Genomic DNA, 23,876 nt, shown 5'->3' with positions numbered 1-23,876 from the left:
TTATATGCAAAATTGAACTCTGTAACTTTTTAATTCTGGGATTTAAAAAAAGCTAATAAATGATCTAAATGATCATAAATGATTTAAACTAATAAATTAATTAAAAACTAATAAATTTTTTAAAAAACTAATAAATGATCACTTTATATGTAATAAATGAAATAAAGCCTCAACCTAATTAAAAACTTTCTAAGAATTCCATGAATTCAAAGGTCAAGGATATAACAAACTGTATATGCCACTGCCAAGCAACACTCTGGATCTTGAAGATGATTTTGGAGATGGTGGTACCTCTTTAGCCAGTAAACAAACATGCCTCCATTATCTATCAGCATGATACTTGAATTATGGGAGTTTTAAATTATGAAAAATGTTAAGGAATACATCCTTTATATAAAACATAACCACTTTTAGTTTTGTATATTTGGAAGATGAGGAAAGGTAAAGTTCAATGAAAGGTTGGCTGATAGAAGATAATTGTTTGGAAGAGAGGAGTAACAAGGGAAGAACTATTTCTGTGAGATTTAACTAGCTTCTTAATGAACATTGAAAGAGGAATAAAACTCGATTCAAAGATATTCAAAAGAAAGCAAGTGGAAAAATCTCGATGAGACATGTAAAAATATTTGAGTATTGACTGGATATTGGAAAATATTAATGAATTATTGTTAATTTTAAGGTGTGATAATTATGTTATGCTTATTAATTTTTAAAATTTAGGTGAGAGATAATCAGGGTCTGAATTCAGAGAGTAATAAGTGGCAGGGGAGGCAGTGTCTTCTTGCTCTGACTTTATTTTAAAAGCCCTCAGAGCGCTGCCGTGAGCTATAATCACACCACTGCACTCCAGTCAGGGTGGCAGAGCAAGACTCTGCATCAAAAACACATGACAACAACGCTCAGAGCAGGCTGGGAATGAGTAATGGCACCAAAAACCCATCCGTGCTTTGTCTCCAGAATTTAGCCAGACTGCCATCTTCTTTTCCCTTCTTTTATGCTACAACACTCTTGGTTTCTTGATTTGCAAGCCCCTATCCCAACTCAGCCCTTGTTTGTGGTCCAAACATTGCTTCAATCTGCTCCTCCAGGACATGATTTCTGTGATTTGTCCCACTGTTTCACATACTGCAAATGTAACCCATCCCTCATGGGTGGATTTGACCCATCCAGATAAGGGGGGAGTAGAATCCTGTTGACAGAGAGAGGAAGTTGTCAAGATTGGCTCTGCTGAACATAAAACTCCTCTGTTCTCAGAATCCCCCAAATCAACTCAAGCTCTTATTTTTCCTACATTTCCCACATATCTCTTCACTTGAGTAGCTCCAATCCCAGATTAAAAAGATAGAATCCAAGGAATCTTCAAAAGAAAAAATGTCATCTCTTTCCATAGTCTATGATTGCTGTCAATAACAGTGAGAAATAGAGTTACAATAGAAAGCATAAGAAGAGGTTCAGTGTAGGGCGGGCGTGGTGGCTCATGCCTGTAATCCCAGCACTTTGGGAGGCCAAGGCAGGTGGATCACTTGAGGTCAGGAGTTCGAGACCAGCCTGGCCAACATGGTAAAACCCCATCACTACTAAAAATGCAAAAATTAGCCAGGTGTGGTAGCATGCACCTGTAGTCCCAGTTACTCGGGAGGCTGAGGCAGGAGAATTGTCACTGCACTCCAGCCTGGGCAACAGAATGAGACTCTGTCACACAAAATAATAATAATAATAATAATAATAATAATAATAATAATTCACTGTAGTATCATTTTCTGTAAGAATGTAGTTGTGGGTGCAGTTGTATAAATAAACACAACTTGCCACTGAAATTAAGAAAAGATTTAGCTAAATTTTACGGACTTTTTGGACTAAGAAACCTGAAAAAGCTGAAGCTTTGAATCCTAACTATAAAATAAACACTACTTTGGCAACTTTTACTCTCTTTTGCCAAAGAAAGGCCATTTCAGTGAGATGATGCTGCCTACAACAATGTTACTAGCTCAAGGCCTTGTGCTTAGCTGATAATTGATCTGCAGGTATGCATTTTATTGAAAAACATTACGTAGGAACATCTAAAATGGAAACTGATTGATGAAAGTCAAGAAACTGAAGAACTGATAGTCTATTCTTATTGCCTTGATGAGATACAGTGTCACAGGGTCCTGCTCCAACAGGCCATCATTAGTTGTCCTTTTATAGACTAAACCTATTTTGTGGTTTGCCAATTCTTAACCAAACCCTGTCTGCATCAGGGCTTCAATCATTACTTCTCTCCTGCCATCAAAAGGCTTTGAGAGAAATGTTGGAAGGGCAGTTGTTTGGGTTTTAGTATCTTAACAGTAACTTCCTCAAAGCATAGCATCACATACTTTTTTCTGTACATATCACTCCCAAGTACGCCTCTTATGTCTAAGTGAATCTATCTTGTAGCAAGTATTTTCTGGGTGTAAATATTGTCTTCTGAATGCAAGCTTTCTTGAGAAAACAGACTGTTCTCAAAAGCAGGTGTCAAGGTTGACCTTATTGTTCCTTCCTTTGTGGCTTAAAGACAAGCATTCCATATCTACACACTATCAGGGTGAATAAGTTTTGTTTGTGTGCACTGAGGATTCTTTTTTCAATATGATCAAAATAATTTTAATAAAAATATTGTTATACAGTCTAACTTATTCTGTAGTTTGAATATAATCCTCCCTATGGTTAAAAAAAAAACAACCCAATACCCTATTTTTTTTACCTTATCTTTATAGATAGCACATTATGCTTGGAGGTTCTGAAGAAGACCTTCAAGTCTTGATTGAGTGAGTTTTTGTCCCTAGAATTTTGGTGATTTTAAGAATCCTCACTAAGATGACTCGGGATGGCTACCTATTTCATGCTTCATTGAATATAATCACTTCAGCTGTGAAAGCTCATCTGAGGATTGTTCTGTCATCAGATTTTTCTTTTAAAGTAATCTTTCTTCATCTTTAGCGTGGTGTGATGGCTTCAGTTTTTAAGTGTTCTCTAGTCAATCACTATCAAAGAGAATAGCTACTTTCCCCATTTGCTATTTTAAGTCTTTATCCTGAATTCCCAGATTTCTGAATCTATGAAGAAGGTTGTGCATGAAAGAAAACAAAGAAACTTAGGAGTGGTTTGAAGACAAGCTTTAATTTCCACAGTGCTACTCCTCAAATACCCAGAATCCTTATCAGGTTTTCTTAAGCCAATTTGAGTGGACAAAAAAATATAAAAAGAGTTATTTATTCATATATTACTAAAGATGAGACCGTTTTGGTTCTTAGGAAACGCCCCTCTCAATTCTAGAAATAAACTCTGAGAAAAGTTGGTTAATTTCACAAATATTTAAGCATTTGATTAAGATAGGTAGAGAGGCCCTGAGAATCAGTGGAATCAACTGTTACAAAGTTTCCATTTTTCATGTATTTGAAACAGCTCTGATGTGGAGCTTGAAAGTGGTAATGCAAGATTAGAAATGAAGAACAAAATACTATAGACAGCACAGTAGGTGGAAGGAGAGGAAGGGATGTTATAGAAACACAATAAAGCCTAGGCTCCTCCCAAACAGAAAGAGGAAACCTGTTTTTGTAAACAGGTACCTTCCAGCTTTGCTCTGGGTTAAACCAATTAGTTTTATGCCTGGATACATATGCACACATGTATTGTACACATTCATTGTTTAGGTCAAAAAGTCTGTTTAACCTTCTAAAACTCAATTCTTTTTCTAATAAGAGCATTATGTGTTTGGGTATTAGAAAATGAAGAGGTGGATGGAGATGGGTATTATTAGAAACCTAGACTTAATCTAACAAACCCGGCAATTTTAAGAGATTGGGATAGTAGTAGCCACAATCAGGCAAAATGAGATCATAAATGTACAAATGTATGTATATATGTATATGTATGCATATATTGTTCACTAGGTATTTGCTTAGTACCTAGCACAAAACTATAGAAAATGTGAAAAATACTAAATCAGTTTTTGTTTCTCAAAGAATCTAAGGTTGTTTTTGGGTAATACATGGATGAAGTTATTTTATTTTAATATTTATGCTTACTCTATTGTACTGTACATTGGAAAATATATATAACACATTGTAGTGGGCTGAATGGTGACCCTCAAAAACACCCGTCCACACCTCAATTCCCAGAGTCTTTTTGGAAAAAGTATCTTTGCAGATGTAATTAAAGATCTTGAAGAGATCCTGCTGGATTATCTGGGTGGGCCCTAAATTCTATGACTAGTGTCCTTATAAGAGACATACAGAGGAATAACACACAGAGATACAGAGGAGAAGGTAATGTGAAGATGCAGGCTGACAGTGGAGTGACGGGGCTACAAGCCAAAGAACACCTATATGTACCAGAAGCTGGAAGAGGCAAGGAAAAGACTCTTCACTAAAGCCTTCAGAGGCAGCATGACCCTGACAATAACTTGATTTCAGATTTCTGGCCTCCAGAACTGTGAGAGAACACATTTCTCTTGTTTTAACCCACCTAGTTTGTGGTAGTTTGTGTCAGCAATTCTAGGAAAGTAATACCTCACATCAAACCGAGAATTCTCCAGATAGCTTAGGACAAAACTAATATAGATTTATTTATTTATTTATTTAAATAATTTTAAAGTATGTAAATAATATTGATGGCAAGGATGTGGCAAAAAATCGTGAAAGTGGTAAGTAAATAATTGAAGTTTGGGAGACAAAAAATATTACTGGGGAGAAAAGAGATGTTTACATAAAGCAGTTGACAATAGAGAACAGGTACCACATTAGTAACTAATACAGACAATTTCGTGTTCCAGGAGCATGAGTTCACTAGAGATTCGCGACAGTTGGGGTTTTCTGTGTATGTTTCATGGAAGAGGTAGAATTGGAATTTGAGCCCTAAGAAAAGTAAAGAGTTTGGTGAGCTATTGGAGTTATTTGGAGTTATTGGAGTTATTCAATAACAATGAGCTCATTGAGGCACAATCCATGTAGAAAAAACAGTGTGGGGAAAAGTGGCACAGAAATGTATGAACCCTGAGAATGCAGCCCAGCTTTAAAAAAAGAGAAGGAAAAAAAAAAAAGATAGTATCATGGAAATATTGTTCATTTTCTTGGGCTTGACAGTGCTGATGTAGTTATGTAGGACAATGTCATTATTTGTAGGTGATGCATGCAGAATAATTTAGGGGTGAAGTTTCTTGATGCAACTTACAATAGTAATAAAATGGAGGGGGAGAGAGAGAGAATCAGGCTGTGTGAAAATATGTGCCAAATATTAACAGTATTAAATTAGGGTAAAGGAGAGACATGTATGATAAAATTTAACCCTAACACTGCTCATACATTTTGACCAAGACATCCCACTTGTAGGAAGTAATCAGAAACGAAAAATAAAGCGCAGGTGACTACCAAATGCTCTTTCACTGTATGTTATGTTGATATGGAAATTTAGAGAAGGGAGAGCAGCATGTGTGCCCTGAGCTACACACCCACCCATTAGTCCTAACTTTTGACATAAACAAATCCTATAATGAATCAAACCAGGAGGCTTCTCCACACTAGAATGTTGCCAGCGTTGTGTAGTTATAGAACACAAACTCCTGGCCCTTGTCACCTGAGACACGGCCAGTGTGCTGTGGCCATGTATCACAAGCAGTCTAGCTTTCCTAAAAATAAGATATCCTGGAAATGCCAAGAAACAAACAAAAAAAGTGCTTAGATCCCTTACTATCCAGACTTTTCTACACATTGAACCAATTTCAAAGTGCCTCCAAATTCTGGAAGTTCAGTATACCTAAAGAATGCATAGAAAAACATTTCTAGAATTATACTTAGGTACACTGAGATTTCAAAATAAGGTAGCTTTGGCCAGGCGCGGTGGCTCACGCCTGTAATCCCAGCACCTTGGGAGGCCGAGGCGGGTGGATCACGAGGTCAGGAGATCGAGACCATCCTGGCTAACATGTTGAAACCCTGTCTCTACTGAAAATACAAAACAAAATTAGCCAGGTGTGGTGGTGGGTGCCTGTGGTCCCAGCTACTCGGGAGGCTGAGGCAGGAGAATGGCATGAAGGCAGGAGGCGGAGCTTGCAGTGAACCGAGATCATGCCACTGCACTCAAGCCTGGGTGACAGAGCGAGACGCCATCTCAAAACAACAACAACAACAACAACAACAACAAAGGTAGCTATGCATGCTCAACGACATTTCAATGAAGAGTATTTTTTATTACAAGTACAATAGATTTTTATCTATTACTACTTATACTCAGCTTCCTCTTGGTATTAACTATGAGTAAGCTCTAGCAACAGGCAGAAGTTTTCCAACAATTAGCAAGTTTTGATGTGCTAATAATTCCTAAATGCAAAAGCTATGATTAAGGTAAATGGGACATCAAATAGGGCTAAATATCATTAAAACAGTACAAAGGATTCTCATCTATATGCATATGTAACTTAAGCAAATTCATTTATACACCATGGGCCAAACAATGATTGAGAACAATTTTTAAAACTGACTCCTAGATTTCTCAAGGAACTTAATACAGAACTACCATTTGACCCAACAATCCTATTACTCGGTATATACACAAAAGAAAATAAATCATTCTACCAAAAATATACCTGCACTTATATGTTCATCACAGCATTATTCACAATAGCAAAGACATGAAATCAACGTAGGCGCCCATCAATGGCGGAATGAATCAAGAAAATGTGGTAAAGATATACTATGGAGTACTATGCAGACATAAATAAGAAAAACATCATGTCTTTTGCAGCAATATGGATACAGCTAGAGGCTATTCTCCTAAGGGAATTAATGCAGGAACAGAAAACCAAATACTGTATGTTCTTATTTATGAGAGCTAAACACTGGGTACTCATGGACATAAAGACGGCAAAAATTGACACTGGGTACTACTAGAAGAAGGAGGGAGAGAGGAGAACAAGGGTTGAAAAACCATTGAATACTATGCTCACTACCATGGTGACAAGATCATCCATATCCCAAACCTCGGCATCACACAATACACCCATGTAACAAACCTGCACATGTATCCCCTGAATCTAAAATAAAAGTTGAAGACACTCAACAAAGAAACATCAGACTTAATCTGCACTATAGACCAAATGGATCCAATATATATTTACAGAACATTTCATCCAATGGCTGAAGAATACACATTATTTTCCCCAGCACAAGGATCATTCTCAATGACAGACTATATGTTAGGTGAAAAAACACATCTTAAGACACTCAGAAAACCTGAAATAACATCAAGCATCTTCTCTGGCCACAATAGAATAAAACTAGAAATTAATAACAAGAGGAATTTAGGAAACTATACAAACACCATACACCAGTAGTATTATAAAACATTAATTTATTAATGTTTAATAATATTATTAAACTTTAATTTAATTAGGGAAATTAAAAAATATGCTCCTGCCAGGCGTGGTGGCTCACGCCTGTAATCCCAGCACTTTGGGAGGCCGAGGCAGACAGATCACCTGAGGTTGGGAGTTCGAGACCAGCCTGACCAACATGGAGAAACCCCGTCTCTACTAAAAATACAAAATCAGCCGGGTGTGGTGGCGCATGCCTGTAATCCCAACTATTCGTGAGCCTGAGGCAGGAAAATCACTTGAACTCTGGAGGCAGAAGTTGCAGTGAGCTGAGATCACACCGTTTCACTCCAGCCTGGGCAACACCAGTGAAACTCCGTCTCAAACAAACAAACAACAACAACAAAAATTGCTCCTGAATGACCAGTGAGTCAATGAAGAAATTAAGAAGAAAATTGAAAAATTTCTTGAAACAAATGATAATGGAAAACAATATATCGAAACCTATGGAATATAGCAAAAGCAGTCATAAGAGGGAAGTTTTATAGCTGTAAGTGCCTACATCAGAAGACAGAAAAAACTTCAAATAGACAATCTAATAATTCATCTTAAAGACCTAGAAAAGCAATGATACCTGCTTATTCTTTTGGAAAAAAAAATAGAAAAGCAAGAGCAAACCAAACCCAAAATTAGTAGAAGAAATAACAAAGATGAGAGGAGAATTAAAAGAATTTGAAATAAAACAATACAAAAGATCTGTGAAACAAAAAGTTGTTCTTTGAAAAGTTAAACAAAATTGACAAACCTTTAGCCAGGCTAATGAGAAAAAAAGAGAGAAGATCCAAATAAATAATATCAGAAATGAAAAAGACATTACAACTGATATTGCAGAAATTCAAAGGATCATTAGTGGCCACTATGAGCAATTATATGTCAATGAATTGAAAAATCTAGAAAAAAATGGACAAATTCCTAGACACATATAACCTACCAGGATTGAATCATGAAATCCAAAACATGAACAGACCAATAACAAGTAATGAGATTGAAACCATAATGAAAAGTCTCCTAGTAAAGAAAAGCCCAGGACCTGATGTCTTCACAGCTGAATTCTACCAAACATTTAAAGAAGAGCTCATACCAATTCTACTGAAACTATTCTGAAAAATAGAGGAGGGACTATTTCCAAACTCATTCTACAAGGCCAGTATTACCCTGATACCAAAACTAGACAAAGACACATCAAAAAAAGAAAATTACAGGCCAATATCTCTGATGAATACTGATGCAAAAATCCTCAACAAGCTACTGGCAAACCGAATTCAACAATACATTAGAAAGATCCTTCATCCTGACCAAGTGGGATCCCTGGGTGCAAAGACAGTTCAACATACACAAATCAATCAATGTGATACATAATATCAACAGAATGAAGGATTAAAAACCATGATTATTTCAATTTATGCTGAAAAAGCATTTGATAAAATTCAACATCCCTTCAAAAAACTGGGGATACAAGTAACCCCTCAGCATAATAAAAGCCATATAAAACAGACCCACAGCTAGTATCATATCGAATGGGGAAAAACTGAAGGCCTTTCCTCTAAGACCTGGCACATGTCAAGGATGCCCACTGTCAACACTGTTATTCCACATAGTATTGGAAGTCCTGGCTAGAGCCATCAGAAAAGAGAAAGATATAAAGGGTATTCAAATTGGAAAAAGAGAAGTAAAATTATTTTTGTTTGCAGATGATATGATCCTATATTTGGAAAAACCTAAAAACTCCACAAAAAACTATTAGAACCCATAAACAAATTCAGTAAAGTTGCAGTATAGAAAATCAAACTAATCAAATCAGTAGCATCTTTATGCCAACAGTGAACAATCTGAAAAAGAAAAAAAAAAGTAAACCTGCTTACAATAGCCACACATAAAATTAAATACCTACAAATTAACCAAAGAAGTGGGAGATATCTACAATGAAAACTATAAAACACTGATGAAAGAAATTGAAGAGGACATCAAAAAATGGAAAAATATTCTATGCTCATGGATTGGAAGAATCAATATTGTTGAAATGTCCATACTGACAGGGACAGGAGGCAGGGAAATTCTAGGCAGAAGTGGGCAGGTCCCTGGTGAGGGCCCCACCCTGAAGCCTAGAACCACGGTCCAAAGTGAGAACTTACATTTCCGTTTTCCTGCTTGAATGTTGCCTTTTCCAAAACCACCCATGGCTGACCCTGCCCCCTATCCTTGCCCATAAAAACCCAGGCTCAGCTGGCAGAAAGAGGAGAAGCAGCTGAACGTTGAAGATTATAGTTGGATGTTGGAGAGAAGTGGCTTGACTTCAGAGGGACAGCTTGATGGCATAGCTTTGGAGAGGAGTCCAAATGGGGACAGCTGGAATCCAGGGGAGGATTATCTTCCCACTCCATCTCCTTTTCAGCTCCCCCTCCCACTGATAGCCACTTTGATCAGCAATAAAATCCCCCACATTAACCACCTTTGATTCATTGCGTAACCTCATTCCTCCTGGATGCCAGACAAGAACTTGAGTGTGGGTGCAAAAGGCTGTTACACTGACCCTCTGGTGAGCTGTTAATGCTTAAGCCATCTGCAGACAGCAAAGCTAAAAGGGTACTGTAACACTCCTTCTGGGGCTTCAGGGGTCACAGGCACCCCCCAGACTCTGCTGCGGGGTGCGCATACAGTTTTGCTCCTGCCGGTGCCCAAAGGCACTCACCCCAGCTCCTGCACCCACTGACCTGTGCTTCCCCTCCCACAAGGGGTAGAACACAGCAGGTTTAAGTGAGTGGAATTCGCCTCTGCTAGTGCCAAAGCACCAGCTAGGTCCAGCACCAGTGCACTCCAGTTCCCACCCACGAATGGGTCAGGGAAATATCCTGCTTCAATACTACCTAAAACACAATACAGATTCAATAAAATCCCTATCAAAATACCAATGACATTCTTGTCTGGGCATGGTGGCTCATGTCTGTAATCTCAACACTTTGGGAAGCCGAGGTGGGTGGATCACTTCAGGTTAGGAGTTCAGGACCAGTCTGGTTAACATGGTGAAACCCCGTCTCTACCAAAAAAAAAAAAAAAAAAAAAAAAAAAATTAGCTGGGCATGGTGGCACATGCCCATAGTCCCTGCTACTTGGGTGGCTGAGGCACAAGAATTGCTGGAAGCCAGGAGGTGAAGGTTTCAATGAGCCAAGATTGTGCCACTGCACTCCGGCCTGGGCAACAGAGTGAGACAACATCTCAAAATAAAAAAAGAAGAAAAAAAAAAGAAAAAGAAAAAAAGACATTATGTACAAAGATAGAAAAACGAAATCCGAAAATTTATATCTAACCACAAATACCGAGAATAGCCAGTTATCCTAAGCAAAAAGAACAAAACTGAAGGAATCACATTACCTGACTTCAAGTTATACTACAGAGCTATAGTAACCAAAATGGCATTGTATTGGCATGAAAACAAACATACAGCGCAGTGGAACAAAATAGAGAACCCAGAAATAAAGCCATACATCTACAAAGAATTCATTTTTTACAAAGATGCCAGGAACATACACTGGGGAATGCATGGTCTCTTCAATAAATGGTGCTGGGAAAACTGGATATCCATATGCAGAACAATGAAACCAGAACCCTATCTCTAACCATATACAAAAATTAAATTAAAATGGATTAAAGAGTTAAATCTAAGACCTCAAACTATGAAACTGCAGCAGAAAATATTTGGGAAAATCTCCAGGACGTTCGTCTGGGCAAAAATTTCTTGAGCAATACCCCACAAAAACAGGCAACCAAAGCAAACAGGAACAAATGAGATCACATCAATTAAAAAGCTTCTGCAAAGCAAAGGATTCAATCAACAAAGTGAAGAGACAACCCATAGATTGGGAGAAAATATTTGTAAACTACCCATCTGACAACGATTAATCACCAGAATATATAATGAGCTCAAACAACTCAATAGAAAAAAGTCTAATAATTCAATTTAAAAATGGGTAAAACATTTGAATAGACATTTCTCAAAAGAAGACATACAAATGGCAAACAGGTATATGAAAAGGTGCTCAACATCGGTGATCATCAGAGAAATGCAAATCAAAACTACAATGAGATATTTAAAATGGCTTTTATCCAAGAGACAGGCAATAATAAATGCTGGTGAGGATGTGGAGAAAAGAAAACACTTGTGCACTGTTGGTGGGAATGTAAATTAGTACAGCAGCTATGGAGAACAGTTTGGAGGTTCCTCAAAAAAATTGAAAATTGAGCTACTGTATGATCCAGCAATCCCACTGCTGGGTATATACCAAAAAGAAAGGAAATCAGTATATCAAAGAGATACCTGCACTTCCATGTTTGTTGCAGCACTATTCACAATAGCTAAGATTTGGAAGCAACCTAAGTATTCATCAACAGATGAACGGATAAAGAAAATGTGGTACACATACACGATGGAGTACTATTCAGCCATAAAAAGAATGAGATCCTGTCATTTGCAATAACATGGATGGAACTGGAGATTATTATCTTCAGTGAAATAAGTCAGGTATAGAAAGACAAATATCACATGTTCTTATTTATTTGTGGGATCTAAAAATCGAAACCATTGAACTCATGGACATAGAGAGTAGAAGGATGGTTACCAGAGGCTGGGAAGGGCAGTGGGGTGTTGAGGAGGAGGTGGTCATGGTGAATGTGTACGAAAAAATAGTTAGAAATTGTCTGGGTGCAGTGGCTGTATCCTGTAATCCCCAGCACTTTGGGAGGTGACGTGGGCAGATCACCCGAGGTCAGGATTTTGAGACCAGCCTGGCCAACATGGTGAAACCCTGTCTCTACTAAAAATACAAAAAATTAGCTGGGCGTGGTGGCGTGTGCCTGTAGTCCTAGCTACTCAGGAGGCTGAGGCAAGAGAATTGCTTGAATCTGGGAGGCGGAGGTTGCAGTGAGCTGAGAAGCCACCACTGTACTCCAGCCTGGGCAACAGAGAGAGACTCCATCTCAAAAAAAAAAAAAAAAAAAAGTTAGAAATAACAAATAAGAACTACTATTTGACAGCACGATAGGGTGACTAGAGTCAATAATAACTTAATTGTACACTTAAAAAATATCTAAAAGAGTGTAATTGCATTGTTTGTAACACAAAGGATAAATGCTGCAGGGATGGATACCCCATTCTCCATAATGTGATTATTTCACATTGCATGCCTGTATGAAAACATCTCAATGTATCCCATAAATATATATACCTACTATGTACCTACAAAAATTAAAAATAAGGCCAGGTACGGTGGCTCACACCTATAATCCCAGCACTCTGGGAGGCTGAGGTGGGCGGATCATGAGGTCAGGAGTTTGAGACCAGCCTGGCCAATATAGTGAAACCATGTCTCTACTAAAAATACAAAAATTAGCCAGGCATGGTGGTGCGTGCCTGTAGACCCAGCTACTTGGGAGGCTGAGGCAGAAGAATAGCTTGAACCTGGAAGGCAGAGGATGCAGTGAGCCAAGATTGCGCCACTGCACTCCATCCTGGGTGACAGAGTGAGACTCCGTCTCAAAAAAAAAATAAATAAATAAAATAAATAAATAAATATTTAAAAATTCAAAAAATAAAATAAAAGTTGAAATTATAACAAAAAGATTCCTAAATGTAACCTACTTTATCTGATGAATTAAATAAAGAAACAGACAAGCATTGTATATACAACACTGTATACTCAAGTCTATAGGTGATTTAAGGATTTTCAGGGTTAATTTTGACTGTATTTGAGTTTCACTCATGCAGTGAATTTGCAACCCCAAGAAAGACGGGACTTCGACATCTAGCACAGAGCCCTGGGATATAAAATCCAGATAATCTGTTTCGAATCCTAATTCTTAGAGTGTTCAAGGCCAGTTTTATTTTCCATCAAATGGGGAAATTAAGAATAATGATGGTTAATTTTATGTGACAACTTGGCTGGGCCACATGCCCAGATATTTGGTCAAACATTATTCTAGATGTTTCTGTGAAGACATTTTTTTGGATGAGACCAACATTTAAAACATTGTACCTTAAATAGGGCACATTACTCTCTATAATGTGAGTGGTCCTCATCCAATCAGTTGAAGGCCTTAGTAAAACAAAGACTGTCCTCCATAGAGCAAGAAAGAATTCTTCTCACAATCTGCTTTTGGACTCAAACTGTAACTCCTTCTGAATCTTCAGCCTGCCGGCCTACCCCTGATGGGGTTTTGGACTTGCCATGCCTCCACAATCTAATGAGCCAATTTCTTGAAATCTCTCTCTCTCTCCATGTACATATATGCATACACACACATACACCATACGCACATATCCTGTTGGTTCTGTTTCCCTGGAGAATACTAATTAATACACTGTTCAACAGGATTATGGTGAAGATTAAATAAGACAATGCATTTAATTTTCATCCTATCTGAAATATGAAATAGTGCTATATAAATAGTTGCTATTGTCTACTAAAGGTCTACTCTTGTCTTTATAGCCTTGATTCCAGAGGCTATGTTTCTTTTAGGCCAGATCTACTCCCCAGCTGAACATGAAACCAAGGCATTCATACACTTTCTAGAAATATGTCTTCCTTCACCTCTTCTCAATCCCCAAACATGTTATAGAAAGAAAAATGAGTTTAAATTCTGTAATCACTACCAGGTATTCAATACTATTATGGCCCAATATTAGTACCCTATTTTCCTGATAACTGACCTGCTTGAATACCTGCATTGAGCCACCTTCTGAATTAAGTTGGACTTCCAAGTTGTTTATGAGTTTATCCATATCTGGAAAAGAGAAAAGGAAAAGACAACTTTCAGAATAAAATCTAACCCACTATATGCATAAGTATGCCATTAATGTTATGTGTGTTCTATGACCTTTATCTTTCAGTACTTACTAGATACTGATAAGTCATTGAAACCTTCTGATTTATTTTACTCATCAAGATGGCCCTAACTTTTCCCCAATAGTATTAGCTGCTCCCCTCCACCAAACTACGTGCAGGTAATCTGTTTCTTCCTATTGCTCCAACATGCTCTACCTTCATAGGAACATCAGCATAGCTACAGTTTTCAGTATTCTACCTTCCTGGTCTAGTTCTTGCTTGAAGGAGTTCCAAGCTCCTATATGTATATTTACCCCAGTGAACTTATTTACACATCAAGGCCAAATCTCTCTAGAGACGTATTTTATCTGTCTACGTCTCTTAAATCTACAAGCCAGGTGGGGTAATAAAAACAGTTTTCTCTTTCCTCTTTAGTTTTTCCTCTTAAAAAAAGGAATTAGTGTCTTAATCCAGCTGCCTTAAACCATCAGTCATTCATACTAGAAGCACCTACTAGCTTTCTTCCTCAACCAGATTTTCTGGGAGTTAGATGTGCAGCACTCACATCCCATAATCTTTGGCAAGGCCTTTTTTTTTCCTAAGCCTCAACTTGTCCATCTATGATTAAAAGATTTCAGACTATCCTCTGCAGAGCCCTAAGGCTTCCATGGAACTTGAGGGTGGGGTTTGTTAAATTAAGGTTAGCTTAAAGCTTCCTCCTTACATATTTCAAGTTCAGCCTAAAGGTTTCCCCATCCATAATGAACCATAACCTAACTGGATGTGTAGACAGTGTAATCAACTGTTGCACCAATCACAGAGTTTCAGCCAATTACAGGCAGTCAACAACTCGAAGTGTTTGAATAAGGCAAATACTGAGATATAATCAATCCGGCTGTTTCTGTACCTCACTTCCATTTTCTGTCCATAAATATTATCTGACTACGTGGCAGCCCCAGAGTTGCTCTGAATCTATTGGGGGCTGCCTGATTCATGAATCATTCTTTGCTCGATTAAACTGTTAAGTGTAATTTGTCTAAAGTTTCTCTTTTAACAGGTTAATGGAGGAACTGTAGTAAGTAATAAGAATAGTAGAAGCCAGAATTAAGAAAACTGACTTCCAATAGAATCTGAGCTCCTTGCAGGCAGATACTTTCGTCTTTGTTTTTTTCACTAATGTATTCCAAGGCCCTAGAACATTGCCTGGTACATGGTAGGTGTTTAATCACATTTCCGAAGGTTTTTGATGACAGTGACAGAAGAGTGAGAGAATGTGTTTTCTCAAGTACAGAAACTGGAAAAGGGTGAAAAAGAACGAAAGAAAATTAGAGAATTTATGCATGAAAGATGCCTGAGGTGTAATTAACTATGAAGTGAGAGGTGGTAGAGAGGGTAGCTAAGCTTTTTCTGATTTCTAAGACAGGAAAAGGAGGTGTGATGGTGGAAAAAGAATGTGAGGTCAGGTAACTCTCATACAGCCCACAGGGGGGCACCAAAATGCCAGGAGAGCTTTCTTTGTTGCTGCCAGAAACATCCGTAGGAGTGGAGAAGATTCAATTCTCCCTCTGCATTCACACAACACCTTCAACAGGCTTCATTATTTCTAGCAAGCACAACTTAAGAGAGCCATCTCCAATCTGTTCTTCGATTCCTATGGATTAAGAGACAGCAGAGTTGAGGAAGCAGAGTGATTCTGAGAAGCGATATTAGCTTCTATGAACCTCAGTTTCTTCACCTGCCAAAAGAGGGGAACATGGTATTGCCTTAACAGAGTTAATGTGAACATTCCATGTTAATACATTCATATGCCATGTAATGACGTTTCAGTCAACAATGACCCACAGATACGACAATGATTCTTTTTTTTTCTCATACTTTAAGTTCTAGGGTACACGTGCACAATGTGCAGATTTGTTACATATGTATCCATGTGCCATGTTGGTGTGCTGCACCCATTAACTGGTCATTTACATTAGGCGTATCTCCTAATGCTATCCCTCCGCTCTCCCCCCACCCCATGACAGGCCCCGGTGTGTGATGTTCCCCTTCCTGTGTCCAAGTGTTCTCACAGATACGACAATGATTCTATACGATTATAACAGAGCTAAAAAATTCTTATCACCTAGTGACATCATACCCGCTGTAATGTCACAGTGCAAAGCATTACTCATGCTGGTGTAAACAAATCGACTGTGCTGTCAGTCAATATAATTATATACAGTACGTAATACTTAACAATGATAATAAATGACTATGTTATTGTTTTCTGTATTTACTACACTATACATTCTATCATCATTTTAGAGTGTACTCCTTCTACTTACTAAAAAAAAGTTAATTATAGAACATTCTCAGGCAGGTCCTTCAGGAGGTATCCCAGAAGAAGGTATTGTTGTCATAGGAGACGGCAGCTCCATGCACGTTATTACCCCTGAAGACCTTCCAGTGGGACAAGATATAAGGTAGAAGACAGTGATATTGATGATCCTGATCCTCATAGGCCTAGGCTGATGTGTGTCTTTGTGTCTTAGTTTTTAACAAAAACTTGTAAAAAGCAAAAAATAAAAAATAAAAATAACAATAGAAAAAAGCTTATAAAATAAGAATAAAAAGAAATAAAATATTTTTGTACAGCTGTACAGGATTTGTGTTTTAAGCTAAAAAAGTTATAGTAAGCTAAGGTTAATTTATAAGAAAAAAATTGTTTATAAATTTAGTGTAGCCTAGTGTACACTGTTTAAAAAGTCTAAAGTAAGGTACAGTAATGTCCTAGGCCTTAACGTTCACTCGCTACTCACTAAGTGACTTACTCAGAGCAACTTCTAGTTCTGCAAGTTTCCTTCATGTTAAGTGGTGCTCAGGTACACCATTTTAAAATCTTTTATACCATATTTTAACTGTGCCTTTTCTATGTTTAGACACACAAATATACACCATTATGCTACAACTGCCTACAGTATCCAGTACAGTAACATGCTATAGAAGTTTGTAGCCTAGGAGCAATAAGCTATACCATATAGCCTAGGCTGTAGTAGATTATACCATCTAGGTTTATGTTAGTACATTCTATGATATTCACACAATGTAAAAATTGTCTAAAGATGTATTTTGCAGAATATATCCCCTTCATTAAGGGATGAATAACTGTACACGTAAATACACTTAAAACAAATCCTGGCATATAGAACACTCTCAGTTAGCTATTATCACCATTATTATTGTTGATTATCAGAATCTTGAACTCTGGCCCAAAGAATCTGTCCTGTGTATCAAATAAGACTTTTATACTCCATGAGTTCACAAACCTGCTCCACCTCTTATATTTCTAATCTTAATTTCTAGCACCACCATAAACCCAGTCTATCAGTCTAAAGACCTAGGGGTCAGCCATCTTTGACTCCTCTCTCCCTATCTTCAGCCAGTTGGTTATCAGCTATAATAATTCTCCTACAGATATATCTCTTAAATCTAGCCCTTCATCATTTCATAGTCACTTCCTTCCCCTTCTGGTCAATACTCCACATTGCTCTCAAAGTGTAGTAAAACATGTGGGCTCTGGAGTGAGTGCCTAGAATCACATTCTGATTCTGTGACTTCTTAACAGTAAGAAGATTGGCAAAGTTTTTCCAGCCTCCTGTGTCTGTTTTCTCATCTGTAAAATGGGAATAATAATAGTACCAGGTCACAGAGTTACTATGAGGATGTATCAAGTTGATATATGTTCAAGTATTTACAACAGTACCTGGCACAAAGAGGAACTGTCTGTTTCCTTCACCACCAGGTGAGCCCTTCGATAGTTACCTAGTCTTGTTCCTTTTTTTGTATCCCTATCTTTTAGCAGAGCATCTCCTATACACTGTGTACTAATGTCCAGTGAATAAAGGAATGAATGATCATGGAAATGAGGAAAGCTAGAGCCATATCCAGAACTATAACTGCCCATCTTCAAAAGCTTTAATAGCAACAATCAAGGAGCCTGAAAAATACTTCTTGGCCCTCCTATATCACAAATATTTTAGTAAAATAGTATAAGAGGGAGAGCTGACAATTAAGAATGTCTCAGCCATTTCTGGTTAGTGCCCTCACCCAGAAAACAGCCAAATGGAATAGCCATTAGGTAATCCTGGCCAACATTCTAAATATTGGTAGGAATGACTATAAGGAAAGATACTGGGAAGGTATATAACCTCCTCTTTTAAATTTAATTTTTAAAAATATTTACCCAGGCAAAATTGAAAACTGAAGAAAATTAAGGCCCACAGAAAGTCTTAAAGAAGGCTCTGTTTTTTTTTAAGAGGGATTTATGAGCCTCTTGCTCTTCTCTAGAGTTGGAATTTCTGCTCTAAGTGTCTAAGAGAGACCAGACAGCTGCACAGAAGCTGTCAGGGAAGTGGTAAGGAAATATACAAAAGGGGGTTATAGTATATATGGCCTGGGCCATTGAGATGTGAATCACTCAGGCAGGAGGACACCAGAAATGCAAATTACCAACTTGAGGTAATAACCATTATTCTGCTTGGATTGGCTCTTCAAGCCTTTGTGTCTACAAGCTGGACTTTCTGGTCCTTCTTCTAAGGGCAGGGGTACTATAGAAGGAAACAGAGGAGGAAGAAATAGGGAAGAAGATTGAGTCCCATCGCCAGTGGGTCAATGTCTCATATATGCAGGACATCACAAACCACATTCCAGGTACTGTGACTACAGGAGTTTGATAAAATTATGTAACTTTTCTCATGTCCCCAAGTGTATATTATACCAAAGTGGCATTTCCTATAATGATCAGCTTGTCTTACAAAAGTGAACAGTGCTTCCAAGGAACTGGAGCAGGTGCTGGCTAAGAAGAAAACATCCCATCCTTTGGCCAACCCTGGAAGGGGAAAAATGCCTAGAGATAAAGTGACAAGGGGTAAAAGAAGAGATAAAGTAAGGAGGGGTGCAAAGCAGAGTCATTAGAGCCTACAACTAAAAAGAAAGCAGAGAACTGGAAACCCTGACTCAGGCCTAAGAAAGGGCCTTGTGCTTTGACAGGATACAGCATTTGGACAATTCAAATAATGTCTTATATACATCGACATAGCTTTAGAGTAAGGAAATACACAGTTTTCATATAATTTCCATTTCACACATAATAAATTTGGAGGCCTGAGATCACATAGTTTAGAAGTGCTAGAATCAGAACTGAAACTTTAGTCCTCTGACTCAAATTATAGTGCTCCCCAACCATTTTCTAATACCTCAAATCTGGTGAGCACCTTCTTTCTGAAAAACTGTCTGCTAAAAGAAGAACATATTTAAGGACAACACAACTAATCAAGCAGATATCATTCATCTTTGGCCTCTAACCTATAAGAAGTACTGGAACTATTTAAAAATAAAAATCAATGCTTAAGGGTTTTGAGAAAGACTAGAGTACACATTTATTTTCAGACAATTTTATTGCACATCTTCCAGAGGAATTAAGAGTAGTGTTGCAGTGGGCCTTTGGGAACGCCTTCAGGATATCTCTACAGCATGACATTAATAATGGAGTGGTGATAAAAAGAATTATAACAGCCGACATTCATTGAGTGCTTACTATGTGTCAGGCACTGTTCTGTTTATATCTATTTATCTATCTATAGATATCTTCATTTAATCCTTACAACCCTAGTAGTAGGCACCATTATTTCCTCATTTTGAAAAGGAAGAAAGTGGGCCTGGCACAGTGGCTCATGCCTGTAGTTCCAGCAGTTAGGGAGGCCAAGGCGGGAGGATCACTTGAGCTCAGGAGTTTGAGAACAGCCTGGGCAACATTGTGAGACCCCATCTCTACCAAAAATTTAAAAATTAGCCAGGCATGTTGTTGTGTGAGGCTGAGGCAAGAGGATCACGTGAGCCCAGAAGGTAGAGGCTGCAGTGAGCTATGATTGTGCCACCGCAGTCTAGCCTGGGTGCAGAGAGACCCTGTTTCAAAAACAGAAAATAAAAATTAAATTGAATTTAATGAAATTTAAAAATGAGGAAACTAAGGCACAGAGAGATGAAGTTGCTTACCACCAAATCACCAAGTTGGTAAACAGCAGAGAGGAGATTTAAACCTCAGTAGTCTGGAGACATAAAGCAGCTATAATGAAATTACCTGGGTACCAGTAGGATCTTCCAGCTTCTGTTTTAAGCAGATTCCATAGCAGGGAATAAATGGTTGCTATAAACCAACTACTTAATAAAGGGAGATTGCAAGAGCCTCCAATTTCTCTCATTTCCCCCAAACAGGCTCACACCTATCACCATTGGAAAACTCAACCTCAACTCCCAGTTGTAGCACCTCAGCAGGCAACTCTGTATGACTTTTCTATTCAAGAGTTTTGGGCCGGGCGTGGTGGCTCATGCCTGTAATCCTAGCACTTCTGGAGGCCGTGGCAGGCGGATCACCTGAGGTCAGGAGTTCCAGACCAGTCTGGCCAACATGGTGAAACCCTGTCTCTACTGAAAATACAAAAATTAGCTGGGAGTGGTGGTGCATGCCTGCAATCCCAGCTACTTGGGAGGCTGAGGCAAGAGAATTGCTTCAACCCAGGAGATGGGGAGGTTGCAGTGAGCTGAGATCGCACCACTGCACTCTAGCCTGGGAGACAGAGTGAGACTCCGTCTCAAAAAAAAACAAGCAAGAGTTTCAACATACACAAAAGCTGGAGAGTGACTTGAGGTACCCAGTCTAAATTATAAGAACCACCACCACAGCAGGTACTCAGAAGTAGCTGTAAAACAGAAAACCCTGATAAGATGGCGCAGAAAGGGAAGAAGGAAGCTCCTGCCCCTCCTAAAGTCAAAGCCAAAGCAAAGGCTTTGAAGGCCAAGAAGACAGTGTTGAAAGGTGTCCACAACCACACACACAAAAAAGAAGATCCACACGCCCCTCACCTTCCAGTAGCCCAAGACACTGCGACTCTGTAGGCAGCCCAAATATCCTCAGAGGAGTGCCCCCAGGAGAAACAAGCTTGACCACTATGCTATCACCAAGTTTCCACTGACCACTGTGTCGGCCATGAAGAAGATAGGAGACAACAGCACACTTGTGTTCATTGTGGATGTTAAAGCCAACAAGCACCAGATTAAACAGGCTGTGAAGAAGCTCTATGATATTGATGTGGCAAATCAACACCCTGATTTGACCTGATGGAGAGAAGAAGGCATATGTTCGACTGGCTCCTGATTACAATGCTTTGGATGTTGCCAACAAAATTGGGGTCGTCTAAACTGAGTCCAGCTGCCTAATTCTAAATTTACGTGTATCTTTTCACCAGAAAGAAAAAACAAACAAACCAGAAAAACCCTGTAGTTTTCCTTCTTAGCTTACCTGGAATGAGATAAAAGGAAGTGGGGGCAAACTAGGATGTTAAAAAGAACAGAATTTAAGAGGAGAAAACATATTGCCACAAAAATAAATGAAGGCTGACAGCACATAACATGTATGAATGACAGTGACAGAAAGACTGAAATCTAGTATTACATAATTACTACAACAGCAAGCTAAACTTGAAGTAGTGAAGTCATGTAAGGTATTGAAAATATAAGGTGATAAGAAATACCAGAAAAGAGATTTATAACTTTGGGCAAATCATTTGACCTTTCTATGTCTGTTTTCTCCTTTGAAAAAAGGGAATACACCAGTGTAGCCCTCCCCACTCATGGCTGTTATGAAGACCAATCATGATAACACATGTAAAAATGTCTTATAAGATGTAAAGATAAAATAGCCATATAAGTTTTTAGGATTACTTCTGTCAGAAAATTTTTAAAAGTACATAGATACGGTCACATACTTAAGATGTAAACCATTTCCAGTAACAAACTTATGTATGATTTTTGATATCTTTATCTCCATTCTCCCATGAGTTCATGTTCTACAATATCACCTGCATAGCCTCCAGTGCTTTCAGCCAGTTGCGCTTCTCTCAGATGCTGATGTTAAGCTACATTTTCTTTTCCACAAAAAGAAAATAAATATGCCAGAATGAAAAATTACCTTAGAATGTGCTAGAGATTAAGATTCCTCATTCTGGAAAAAGATGAAAGCTAAGAGGAATTATGATAAAAGTCTAAAACTGGAAATACAAGTGGAGATGAAGCTCAATAAACTCCAGGCCTGCGTTTTAGTTCTAGTTTAATCAGTAAATTGTTGTGTGACCTTGAGCAAGTCTCATCACTTTATGTAGAAAGTTGAAATAACTCCTCATTCACCTCACAAGATACTTGTAAGAATCAATTGACAAAACAGATTTAAAGGTATTAGAGAAACATAACCTCAGATGCGTAAACCAGTCCCCTTGCCTTGAATCTCCATTGAACAAATATATTTATGTTTAAACCATAATTAATCTTATATGCAATAAGCAGATAAAACTCTTACTATTAAAGAAGGCCATGTGAAACAATGGGAAAATCATTTAACTAGGATCTGGGAGACTTGTATTCTAGATCAGGCTTCACTGTTACCTAGCAGTGTCATTTTGAGTAAACTACTTAGTCCTTTTCAGATCCCTTCTAGTTTATAACATTCTATGATATATGATTTTATTACAAGGACATAGACAGAAAATCCATAATAATCATCTCAGGTTTCTGCTTAACCTGTGAGATTGATGTCAAGAAGGATTAAGTTGTCTACAAACCATCAGGTAAACTTGAGTCTCATTCCAATGGCATTTAAAAAATTACTATGAATGACTGGGCGCGGTGGCTCATGCCTGTAATCCCAGCACTTTGGGAGGCCGAGGCGGGTGGATCACTTGAAGTCAGGAGATCAAGACCAGCCTGACCAACATGGTGAAACCCCATCTCTACTAAAAAATACAAAAATTAGCCAGGTGTGGTGGCACATGCCTGTAGTCCCAGCCACTTGGTAGGCTGAGGCACGAGTCACTTTAACTCAGGAGGTGGAAGTTGCAGTGAACTGAGATCATGCCATTGCACTCCACTCTGCATGAAAGAGCGAGGCTCCATCTCGAAAAAAAAATTATGGGTGATTTTAAATGCATACAAAAGTAGACAAAAACCCCATGTGCCTACTCTCAGATTCAATGATTTTCAGCTAATGGTAAACCTTGTTTCATCTGTACCTCAACCCACTCCCCCTACCTCAATGGATATTTTTATGCAAATCCCAGATATCATATAATTTCATGGCATTTCTTTTTTTAATTTTAATTTTTAAGTTCTGAGGTACATGTGCAGGATGTGCAGGTTTGTTACATAGGTAAACGTATGGCACACTTCATGGCATTTCTAATGGGACATATTTAATTTTCACAATTGCCCTGTGAGGTAGGTATTACTGTTGACCCCACTATACACATGAAGAAATAGAGTCAGTGGGATTAAATAATCCCAAGGTCACATAAACTGGTAAATTATTGAGCTGGGATTGGAAACCAGGTATGATGTTTGATACCAAAGCTCTTTTTTTTCCTTAAAGTACTTGCTACTACCCTGCACTTTGAAATAGTTTGTTAGATTTGAAAATAATAATAATGAAGGTGTTTTTATATCTTTGCAGCAAACCCTAATATTGAATATATGTACAGAGTATTAAAAGATTCCCACTAATTATTATGTTAATTATAAAACAAAACCTCTAGGAATTACAACTCCAGCATGGCACTAAGGGACAAAGAGCCACAGCAGCAAAAAC

General features: G+C 38.2%; 1 protein-coding gene across 4 annotated transcripts in view; it reads right to left on the bottom strand.

The window, feature by feature from the left end:
* The window catches only part of KLF8 (KLF transcription factor 8), a 373,193-nt gene that overhangs the window by 26,281 nt on the left and 323,036 nt on the right, over positions 1 to 23,876 (bottom strand). For 3 of the 4 annotated variants that reach the window (XM_024241115.3, XM_054544645.1, XM_054544646.1), the window contains one exon: positions 14,092 to 14,165. The exons of the other annotated variant lie outside the window; for it this stretch is intronic. In XM_024241115.3, the coding sequence (XP_024096883.1) occupies positions 14,092 to 14,163 (72 nt within the window). In that variant the 5' untranslated portion in view covers positions 14,164 to 14,165. The remainder of the gene's footprint in view (positions 1 to 14,091; positions 14,166 to 23,876) is intronic. 4 annotated transcript variants of the gene reach the window in all.

Source organism: Pongo abelii, chromosome X (assembly GCF_028885655.2).
Source record: "Pongo abelii isolate AG06213 chromosome X, NHGRI_mPonAbe1-v2.0_pri, whole genome shotgun sequence".
NCBI classification, from domain to species: domain Eukaryota; kingdom Metazoa; phylum Chordata; class Mammalia; order Primates; family Hominidae; genus Pongo; species Pongo abelii.
This window is presented reverse-complemented; position numbering and strand designations above follow the sequence as displayed.